Source organism: Solanum stenotomum, chromosome 8, assembly GCF_019186545.1.
Source record: "Solanum stenotomum isolate F172 chromosome 8, ASM1918654v1, whole genome shotgun sequence".
NCBI classification, from domain to species: Eukaryota; Viridiplantae; Streptophyta; class Magnoliopsida; order Solanales; family Solanaceae; genus Solanum; species Solanum stenotomum.
The window spans coordinates 3214060-3226445 of NC_064289.1; the positions used below are offsets into that span (position 1 = coordinate 3214060).

Consider the following 12386-nt stretch of genomic DNA (forward strand, 5'->3'; position numbering starts at 1 on the left):
ACTATAATTTAAAGAGCACTAAGAAGGAAATTAATACCTTGATCTGCGGATTCAAAGAGATATGGATATCTCTTCTTCATGTCTTCTTCGGCTTCCCAAGTAGCTTCCTCAACAAATTGGTTCCTCCATAGGACCTTGACTGAGGCTACATCTGTTGTTCTCAACCTACGAACTTGACGATCCAAAATTTGAACAGGAACCTACTCATAAGATAAGTTATCCTTGATCTCGATACTTTCAGTCGGTAGGATCAATGAAGGATCACCTATGCACTTCTTCAACATGGAGATGTGAAATACCGGATGAACCGCTGCTAGTTCCTGTGGTAACTCCAACTCATAAGCAACATTGCCAATCCTCTTGTCTATGCGGTGAGGTCCAATATATCGGGGACTAAGTTTCCCCTTCTTACCAAACCTCATAACGCCTTTCATGGGTGAAACCTTCAAATATAGCCAATCGTCTATTTCAAATTCTAACGCCCTTCTCCTAACATCGGTGTAGGATTTCTGACGACTCTGTGCCGTTTTCAACCTCTCTTGAATCACTTTCACCTTCTCCATAGTTTGGTGAACTAAATCTGGTCCTATCAACTGTGCTTCACCAACTTCAAACCATCCAATAGGAGATTTACATCTTCTCCCATAAAGAGCTTCATATAGAGCCATCTGAATGCTAGAGTGATAATTGTTGTTGTAGGCAAACTCAATGAGAGGTAGGTGATCATCCCAACTCTCTTTGAAATCGATTACACAAGCCCTCAACATATCCTCTAAGGTCTGAATAGTGCGCTCTGCTTGCCCATCAGTCTGAGGGTGAAAGGCAGTACTTAAGTTCACCTTTGAACCCAAGACCTTCTGAAAAGATTTCCAGAACTGTGCAGTAAACTGTGCACCTCTATCTGAAATAATGGAGATTGGGACTCCATGAAGTCTCACTATCTCCTGAACATACAACTTGGCATAATCTTCTGCTGTATTGGTAGTCTTTACCGGTAAAAAATGAGCTGACTTTGTCATTCGGTCGACAATTACCCAAATAGAATCATGTTGTCTGCGAGACCTTAGCAACCCTGTGATGAAATCCATATTGATCATCTCCCACTTCCACTCTGGAAGTTCTATCTTCTGAGCCAAACCACTGGGCCTTTGGTGTTCAACTTTCACTTGTTGGCAATTTGGACACTTAGCAACAAACTCAGCAATGCCCTTCTTCATGCCATTCCACCAATAAAGTTCACGCAAATCACGATACATCTTGGTGGAACCCAGATGAATAGAATATCTGGAGCTGTGAGCTTCCTCCATAATCTTCTCTTGGAGTCCATCTACCATAGGTATGCACAATCTACCTTGACGGAAACTCCTTGATCTCCTCTTCTTCTTCTCTTCTTCCTCTCTTCTTCTCTTCTTCACTCAAGAACCCTAACTCTTACTCTTTTAAAATGGAACAAAAATGATCCACAATCAGCCTAACACAACAATATAACCTCAAAAGAAATGATTTGTGAAAAGACCAAAATGCCCTTAAATTTCCGAACGGACTCCCTGCCAACTGCCCAACTTTCAAAGGGCATAACTCGCTCATACGAACTTGGAATCGAGAAAACTCGGTGGCGTTGGAAAGATCGTTCCAAGTGATTTCCAAACATAACTGGAACTACTCCTGGATCATCCTGAGATAGGAATTATGACTGCTCAAAGTTGACAAAAAACTCACTGATTTCCATAATTAGCCAAATTTTCAGATTTTGAATTTAGCCAAATTTCCAAATTCTGAATTTTTCCGAAAATGACTACTTTCAATTTCAAGCTTCTTCATATTCATTTTAAATTGTCGAATGTTACAGTATTCCTCCCTTAGTTTATATTTATATTCACCAAATCAATTTTTACTTTATCATTTATATTCACCAAATTGAAAGCAATAATAAATTTTATGTTGGTGAGAATAATAAATTTTAAAAAGTAATGATGTGATTATTTAATTTTATTTACATATGAAATAAATGTTTAGTAGCTATAATGTGGGGTTGTTTTTAATAAAATATAAACTTGTAGGTCAATTTTTGTATTTAAAAAATCTCAAATCATGAAATGAAATTCTCATATCATGATGGAGAATATGGTATTCCATCTCATGATATGAAATTATGAGATAGGATCAGCGTGAAATCGCATCTCCAAACCATCTCACGATATGAAATCGTGATATGGTATTGCATGGCCAAACACCTACTAAAAGACAAAAGGCGGGCAAAATGGAGTAACAAGCCAAAATTTGAATATCAACTCAACAAAAAAAAAAAAGTTTAAAAAAAGTTACAAATAAATAGATAAATCCTAAAAATATAAAATAGATAGTAATTTATACTTTCAATATAGGAATATATATCAAATCAATGAAAATAAAGAGTCTCAAAACGGGTTGAAATTTGAGATTAAGAAAAGGAAACATAATTGGTTTTTTATCCTCTATACAGTTTTGATCCAAATAAAATATGAATATGTCAGAAATTAAAAAGAAAATAGTTTTGGAGGGAAAATGGATTGAGAATTAACTGTAAATTCAAGAATCAAGAAGTGACTTCTCTCTCTATATATATATGAACATTCTCTCTTGTCATTTCCATCAAATTCATTCTTCTGCATTTTTCGTCTCTGAGTTGCTGCTTCTTCATTCAACAATGTTTAGATACACTCGCCTTGATCACAACAATGATGCGCTCCGTTCTAATAATAGCATCCACTGTCCTAATGTTCGGTGCAGAGCGCAAATTGCATGGTTCAAAGATTATGTTCGGCAGGTAACGATTCAAATATAATTTCTTCGTTTAGGAAGAATTATTTCATGAAATTGCTAATGATTCCAATATTTTGTATCATGAATTCTGATTAATTAAGCACTACTCTGTTATAGTTCATTTTCTTGTCTTGTACATTTTGCAGAGTCAATCAGAAGAATTAGGGCTCTTTAATTGGGTGTAAGTATCAGCAACTTGAGATATGTATACACTTTTTTCTGCGGTCTAATGCTCATTTATATATGCAGGTTTAATGTTCGTGTACAAAACAACGTGATTTATAGTCAAACAGAATGTATAACTAACACAGCCAAAACTTACTGTAGCAAATGTGAAAAGATGATCGGGTGGATGATTGTAAGATACTGATATTAAAGATCATCAACAAGAACATTTTGTTGCTTTTCTTTAAAAAAAATACTGATTTTTTTTATTTCTCCAGACTGGAGTCCCCCGAGAGAACATGTTTATTAAAGAAGGAAGATTCTGTATGAGATTGTAAGTTTCTAATTACACTTACACATAAGCGTTATGACTTATAAGGGTTTATACAAATGAGTATTCTGTGGCAGGGACAAGCTTACTTATTCGAATCATCTACCGTTGGTTCGTTTAGTTCCTGAGAACCAATTTTTCCAAGCTAATGAGGAAAATGCGGATCAAGATGGAGGCTCAGATGAAGACTATGATGACAATATTCCTGATTACATGATGCATCTCTTCAAGCTAAATGATTATCTAGTTACTGACCATACTGTCGATCAAGTTGTAGGAGATGGTAATGAGCAAAATGCGCTTCCTCCTAATGGTACCATCCACTGTCTTACTTTTGGGTGCAGAATGCAAGTTGCATCCTCCAACGATTATATTCTGATGGTAACTATTCGAATATAATTTCTTCGTTTACGAAAATTTCTTGAAATTGTTACTGATTTCTATATTTTGGAAACAGATATTTGTGTTTCAGCACTACTCTGTTATATTTCAGCAACTCATTTTCTTGCCTTGTACATTTTGTAGTCTCGATCAAGAGGAATAGGGCTCTTTAATTCGGTGTAAGTATCAGCAACTTGAGCTATGTATACACTTTTTTCTGCTGTCTAACGCTAATTTATATATGCAGGATTAATGTTGATGTACCAGACAATGTGAGTAATCATCTTGGAACTACCGTAGTCAACATTTACTGTAGCCAATGTCATAAGATGATCGGGTGGAAAATTGTAAGATACTAATTTTAAAGATCATCATAAAAAAAGATTTTGTTGCTGTTAAAAAAAATAAATACTGAATTTTGTATTTCTCCAGATTGCAGTCACCCAACCGTCCAAGTATATTACAGAAGGGAGATTCTGCATGAGATTGTAAGTTTCTAATTACAAAATTGCAAATCTCATACATAAGTGGTATGACTTATAAGGGTTGATACAAATGAGTATTTTGTTGCAGGGACAAGCTTGGTTTTTCAGATGATGAACAGTTGATTTGTCCAATCGAGGAAGAAAATGTCCGTGTTAATGAGGAAAATACAGATCAATATGGAGACGCAACTGAGGGATATGGAGACTCTACTGAAGAAGAAATGAGAGCTAATATTGAGCAAAATAAAAATATTTCAAATTACTTGATGCATCTCCTCCGTCGTGAACAAGGTGGAGGTGGTAATGAACAGAATCATGATCAAAATGTTGATCAAGGTGGAGGCGCTAATGAGCAAAATGTTGATCAAGGTGGAGGCGCTAATGAGCAAAATGTTGATCAAGGTGGAGGCGCTAATGAGCAAAATGTTGATCAACATGGAGGCAGTAATGAGCTAAATGTTGGTCAAGATGGAGGCGGTAATGAGCAAAATGCTGATCAACATGGAGGTGGTAATAAGCAAAATGTTGGTCAAGATGGAGGCAGTAATGAGAAAAATGCTGATGAACATGGAGGCAGTAATGAGCTGAATGTTGGTCAAGATGGAGGCGCTAATGAGCAAAATGCTGATCAACATGGAGGCAGTAATGAGCAAATTGTTGGTCAAGATGGAGGCTCGCCAATGAAACGACCGAAGATATAGATCAAGTGGTTGATGGAATAGATAATATTGATAGCCGACTCATGCTGATATTCTGCTTATACAAAATGCTATAATTCATAATTGTGTGATATTCTGTTTTCCATTTCTGTTTTGAGATTACACTACATATTGTACTACTTCAGGTTGGAATAAACCAATTTGAGACTTCCATTCTGTATATGATGCTTAGTTTGTTTTAAATTTCTTGATACAAGTCATTTTTCAAGCATTTGAGTATAATCGATTACTGACATTTCCTTAGATTTTGCTACTCAACTTTAGTTTGTGGATGACTAATTTTTGAAAGCCACACAGCAGTGTCATCTTGGTTTCTGCTTTTAGGAAACTGTTATAGTATATGCTAATTTAAATTATAATAATTTGGATTTCTATGTTTCTTTAGTGTGTGCACTTCTTACTTTAGTTGTTTTTTATAAATGTATTATTGCGGTAAGCTTATATTCTTATTTGAGCTCAAAATTAATCATCTGTGATTTTATTGAAAGTTTGCTAATTATTAATCAAAATTCAAAAGTTAACGTTTGTTGCTTAAAAAGATTTAATTTGGAACATCAAAATACCCCCTTCATTTGGTGTTTTCTGGACATATTATTAAAGATTTATTTGTAATTGTTGCATTTTTTTACTCATTACATACATGTTTCCATAGAATTTTAATCATTCTTATATATTTATGAATATGAAAATTCACATGAAACACACGTGCGAAACATGTACCCAAAAACTATACAAATAATTTATTTATTTTTTAACCATTAGTTGAAAAGAAAATCTTGTTGCTTTTTTTTAAAAAAAAAAAATACTGATTTTTTAATTTCTCCAGATTGCAGCCACCCCACAGGTCATGTGTATTAGGGAAGGAATATTCCTTGTGAAATTGTAAGTTTCTAATTACAAATATGCAAATTGAGAAGCAGCAGGATTGATACAAATGAGTATTTTGTGGCAGGGACAGGCTTAGATTATGTAATGAGGCAAATGCTGATCAAGATTTAGGCGCTAATGGGCAAAATGCCAATCAAGATGGAGATGCTAATGAACAGGTTCCTAATGATCAAGATGGAGATAGCTAATGAACAAAATTTAGGGGCTAATGGAGAAAATGCTCATCATGGTGGAGATGCTAATAAAGAGGTTCCTAAGACAGAACTGATGGAGATGAAGGTAGAACTGTTCAACATAGAGATAGAACTGATTAATATGGAGAGACAACTGATCAAGATGGGGACGCTACTGTTCAAGATGGAGACAACTGATCGAGATGGAAACACAACTGATCAAGATGGAGACGCTACTGATCAAGATGGAGACACAACTGATCAAGATGAAGAGACAACTGATCAAGATGGAGACACAATTGATCAAGATGGAGGTGCTCCAAAGAACTCATGAATGAAGATGTAGAGCAACTAATGAAGAAAATGAAGACATTGATACTCTGCTTATACAAAATGCTATAATTCATAATTGTGTGATATTCTGTTTTGAGATTACACTACATATTGTATTACTTCAGGTTTGTAACATCCGGCAATGTGAAATAATTGAAGAGGCTTAGAATTGGAAATTTTCATTTTTGGAAAGAATTTTAAAGATATGGAAAATTGGCCAAGTATGGAAAAAAAAAGTGAGTTTTTGGCCAACTTTGAGCAGCCATAACTCCTAGCTCAGGATGATTTAGGCGTAGTTCCAGTTACGATTGCGAAGCTTGTGGAATGATCTTTCCAACGCCGCCAATTTTTCTCAATTCCGAGTTCTTATGAGTGAGTTATGCCCTTTGGAAGTTGGGCAGTTGGCAGGGAATCCGTCCGGAAATTTTAAGGGCATTTTGGTCTTTTCCCTAGCTATTTCTTTTGGTTATATATTAGTGTTAGGCTGATTTTTGGATCATTTTTTTTTTCCCATTTTAAAAGAGTGAGAGTGAGGATTTTGAGTGAAGAAGAAGAAGAGAAGAAGAGGAGAAAAGAGAAGATCAAGCAAGATTCGTCAAGATCATCGTGGATTTTCATCGGGGGTGATCCCTATTAATGTATGTGAGTTCTTAGTGTTGGGTTGATCCTTTCCCCCACACACCAAACTCATTTTTATTATTGAGGAAAGATTGGTTGTGTTGTTGAAGTTGTTGGTTGTTGTTGATGTTGTTAATTGTGTTGTTGAAGTTCTTGTTGATTTGGGACTTGTTTCCGGTTGTGTTTTGAGTTGAAACCAATTGTATGTTGAGGGGTTTATGATTCTAAGTGTTTGGGGCTGGATCCATTGAAGTTAAGGAGGTTTAGAGTTGGAAAAATGAAGGAGAAGAGTCAGATTTTTGGGGAAAAAATCTGGGGCGTCGCGCCAGCCAGCGCGCCTCAGCAGGGGTTCTGATGTTTTACCCCTGGCGTGGTACGCCCATCAGAGTGCCAGCAGGCTTCCTCTGAAGTTTTTGGTCTGGCGCTCCGCGCCTCTCAGAGCGCCAAGAGCACCAAGTTTTCCCACTCCTTCCCCACTTTCTCATGCATGTTCCTAGGTGTTATACCTATGTTTCATAGTTGTTTCCGACACTCCAAAGTACGTCTAAACATCAAGAATCCCTCCATAACATGTGATCAAACACCTTGAATTCATAATTCCAATTCAAGGAAAGTTAGATTCCAAGTCAAGTGAAGTTAGTTTCAAAGTCAAGTGAAGTTAGTTTCCAAGTCAAGTGAAGTCAAGCTTAGAAGTAAGTAAGTCAAAGCAAGTCTTTAAGGTTTTTCCACGAGTCTTCATTGAACGTTTTAACTTCTTTTTAAGGCTCGGGTTCCAAGTTAAGTATAGAGTTTCAAGTCAAGCAAAGAGTTTCAAGTTTCAAGTCAAGTCAAGAGTTTTCAGTTAAGTCAAGAGTCAAGAGTTGAGTTCATTTCTCAAAAGTTATTAGGGAACTAAGTATTCCCAAAGAAGTTTATAAATGTTTTCACATTTAAGATGAGAGGAAACTGAGATTTCCAAAAGAGTTTTGAGCAGTTGAGTACTATCTCTTTTTGATAAAAGATGAGTTTTGCGAAAGAGTTTCTAAAACATGATTAGTATGACAAATTGAGTATGTCATCAATGTTTAAACAGTATGGTCTCTAGATATACCATCAATGTTTAAGCAGCATGAATATCTCAAGTCATCAATGATCATATTAAAATATGGTTTTGAGATGTTCTTTTTATAAAGAGTTTTCAAGAGCCTTTGGGCTAAGTTTTGAGTTATTATCTCAACTAAAGAAAGATGTGTTTAAAACACTAATGAGTTAAAGTATTTTTGGGAGTAGTCTTGAGCACCGAATTGGGGACACGATTCATATTAACTCAACTCTCCATAAGAGCCATGTAGCCAACATGGGATTTAACGGGTCATACTTTTTAGATGATCACGTAAAGTTAAGCTAGTGGATCCACTTGGTAAAGATAGCTTCCTATACACGGCCAGGTATAGGATGGTCCTTGGGCAACGTGAGGTAAAACGTTGTATCATTAGCTTCCTATATCACGGCAAGGTATAGGATGGTCCTTGGGCAACGTGAGGTAAAATGTTGTATCATTAGCTTCCTATATCACGGCAAGGTATAAGATGGTCTTTTGGCAACGTGAGGTAAAACGTTGTATCACCACTTGGTTTCATAGTGGTGGTTGTCGGTTAGAGAAACTCCCACAGTAAAAAGAGATTGGTTCCTCGAGAAGTTATGCTTATTGTGGATAGGGGTATGGGACTTCATTCATGCATTGCACAAGTAGACTTCGAAAGGAAGCATGGTATTTTCATGATATTATAAATATGATTTTTACGTCATGTTTTAATAGTTTTACAAGCTTTATATATTGTATGTGTCTTATTGCTTTATATCGAGTTCAGTTACTTATTCGTTGAACAGAGCCAAGGTAAGTTCTCTTTCGTATCCCTTTCAAGCTTAAGTTGTTGTTTTAGCAGTCCAGCTCGCATACTCGTACATTCCATGTACTGATGCCAGTTGGCCTACATCTTGTTATGATGCAGACACAGGTACCCAGGATCATCATCCAGCACGCCGTTGATCCAGCTGAGCAATCCAGAGTTAGTGGTGAGCCTCCTTGCATTCCGGAGGACTCAACTATTTATGTTCTCAAGTTTTGTTTTATTAGGATGTTGCGGGGTCTGCCCCAACATCCATCTCAATATTTTAGAGACTTCATAGTCAGTCAGTCAGTTATTTTGAGTCTCTCTTTTGTGTATATATATATATGTAAATATTCTATTTTGAGACTTGAGTTGCCCTTTTGGGCCAGATCTTTATCAGCTAAGTTGTTTATGTCTTTGCATGGCATTGAGTTATTCTGTTGAGTTAAGTTTTCGCTGAGTTAAGAAAGTCAAGCCAAGGGTTCGCTTGGGGCCAGCAATGGTCTCCGAGTGCCGGTCCCGCCCAGGGTGTAGGCTCGGGGCGTGACAAGGTTGGAATAAATTAGTTGACATTGCACATTTTACATGTTTGATATCATGAGATTAATTTATGTGAATACAAATATACCCTCAATTTTTTTTAATCATTTTATTTATTTTCTTGATTTTATATTTTATATTTTATATTTGTACTAGTAAATTTATATAAATAAATTAGCTTACAAATTTAATTTTATTATTTAGAGAGAGTTGTTTGTTGATAAATAAATTCAATACAAATCAATACAATATTTGAAATGTGAGTTGTTTTGTGAATGATTAATTTATTAAGATGATAATTATTTATCCTCAAATAATTCAAGTGAGAAGATAGCAAACATGACGATTTTGTTCATTTCCTAACTAGTTAGAAGGTCACAAAAAAAAATATTGTATTACAATTATCTACCTTGACCTAATTATATAAAATAGAATATCTTATAGTAATTCAAGGGTATAATTGAAAATAAGTTTTTTGTAGAGTTTTAATCCAATACAAAATTAGGTGAGAAACAATGAATCAAACACTTAATAAAAAATAAAATGTACATTACTAATTTCTATGTTATTAATCATTGTACCAAACGGCCCCTTAAGTCTTTACATATCTTACATGAGTAGTTGATTATGCTCGCCTTTAGACATTTGATATTAATTGATCATTTCAACTCAATAATTAAATGTGTGATTTGAAATCATAATTTTAAATCTTAAATTCTTCAAAAAGTATGATGTTGAATTTCTAATAGAGCTACATTATATCATTTTTCCATATAATAATGAAGGAGGAGTTTTAGTATTCGGTGACCTAAGGTACTGATTTTATTTGTCTTAGTTGTATCATGTGCTTACATCAAGTCGGCCTAATATATTTTGGTTAAGTGATTCTATGTAATATTAAAAAAGAAGTAGTCTGGAGCAGAAAGCAATATGTTACATTAGCAGGGCCAATGGATAGACCGCACTATAAAGAATGTGATTTAGACATTCTATCTTAATACAAGAGTTAGACATGACTCTTTCCATGGTTCAAATTCATTGCTCTAAGATTTCGTCTTGATATAGTGCAACAAACATATGTTAATTAATCATAATTAAATAATACGTCATTTGATGCAAACATTGGATACAAATAATTTATTTATTTTTACCGTCGAAATTCACACAAAAATAACATTATTAGGATACAAATGAAAGAGGGGAAAAGGAAACATTATTGGCATTATCCTCTGTACAATTTTAAAATATAAATATGACTTTAATAGTTTTGGAGGGAAAATGGATTGAGAATTAACGGTAAATTCAAGAATCAAGAAATGACTTTTCTATATATATATATCAACATTCTCTCTTGTCATTTCCATCAAATTCATTCTTCTGCATTATTTTTCTTTTTGAGCAGTGCTTCTTCATTCAACAATTATGAAATGCTATTCAGTTCAACTCCAGGATGTTATCCCTCTTTATCATACCATTCACTGTCGTAGGTGCGGAAATCAAGTGGCATGCACCCACGATTATATTCGGTTGGTAAGGATTCAAATATTATTTTTTCTGAATTCTTCTATTTCCTACTGATTTCAATATTTTAGATTCAATGCTTCTTAATTCTCAGTACTCTGTTCTTGAACTTATTATGCTCATTTTCTTGTACATTTTGCAGTGGCCAAAAGGGCTCTTCCATAGGGTGTAAGTCTCATCATGATTTCAGAAACTTGAGATATGCATACACTTTTTTCTGCAGTTTAACGCATATATATGTATATATGCAGGTTTAATGTTGTTGTACGAGACAACGTGAAAAATCATCAACGACTATTAGGAACTGCCGTAGCCAAGGCTAACTGTGTCCAATGTGGAGTGACACTCGGGTGGAAATATGTAAGATACGAAGCAATTTGTTTTCATGAACAAGAAGATTTTGTTGCTTTTTTAAAAAAAAATACTGGTTTTTAAAATTTTTCCAGATTGAAGTAACCCCGCAGAACAGTCTTATTAGGGAAGGAAAATTCCTAATGATATTGTAAGTTTCTAATTACAAATTTGCGAATTGAGACTGTCTGTATACGTTATATGAAGTATGACTATTTTGTGGCAGGAAAAAGCTTTGTTTATGGAATGATGTACCGTTGCTTCGTATAAAGAAGGTACAAGATTTACACACTTATGAGGAAAATTCTGATCAAGATGGAAACACGAATGAGGAAAATGTTGATCAAGATGGAGACACGAATGAGGAAAATGTTGATCAAGATGACGACACTAATGAACATGAAGTGAGCGCTAATGAGCAAAATGTTGATCAAGGTGGAGGCAGCAATGAACTGAATCATGAAGAACATGTGGGGGTTATTCAGTTCTGAACGTAACTTGAGAGAGTTTGAACATGAAAAGAGAGAACTAAGAAAGAAGAAAATTCATTGTATTGAGACTGAAAGAATGGCTAGATACATGATCTGTAGGATATATATACAGATTCATATTTCTGTAACTAACTTCTTGACTAATCAACTTGTCAAGTTGTTGTAACTACCATACAGTGAAAGGACTAAACTAACCTTCCTACTTGTAACTAACTTTAACAACCCCTTACATCTTCTTGTATCTCAACACTCCCCTTCAAACTAGGTGGTGCAAAAATGTTTAGCACTCCTAGTTTGGATAGAAGATGTTAATGTTGCAACTTAGACAACCCTTTAGTTAGTACATCCGCTGGCTGTTCTCTTGTAGGTAGATAGTTTACTTTGATGAATCCCTGTTGTAGTTTTTCCCTTATGAAATGACAATCAATCTCAATATGTTTTGTTCTTTCGTGAAACACAGGATTTGCAGCTATCTGAATGGCAGCTTTGCTATCACTATACACTTGCACTGGCACTTGAACTTTAACTCCAATTTCTTTCAACATTCCAAGCAACCACACTAACTCTGACACAGTGGAAGCCAGGCTTCTGTATTCAGCTTCAGCTGAACTTCTTGACACTGTCGTTTGCTTCTTTGCCTTCCATGATACTAATGAAGGACCAATCATAACCATGTATCCAGTTACAGATTTTCTGGTAAGTGGGCAAGAGGCCCAA

At 35.2% G+C, this 12386-nt stretch overlaps 1 protein-coding gene across 1 annotated transcript; it reads left to right on the forward strand.

The window, feature by feature from the left end:
- Positions 1-2717: 2717 nt before the first annotated feature.
- Positions 2718-4865, forward strand: LOC125872379 (uncharacterized). Its single transcript, XM_049553092.1, has 8 exons — positions 2718-2806; positions 3052-3160; positions 3246-3301; positions 3376-3679; positions 3824-3858; positions 3927-4026; positions 4112-4167; positions 4253-4865. Exons 1-8 carry the CDS (start codon positions 2718-2720, stop codon positions 4863-4865), a joined length of 1362 nt encoding a protein of 453 aa, XP_049409049.1.
- Positions 4866-12386: the final 7521 nt, after the last annotated feature.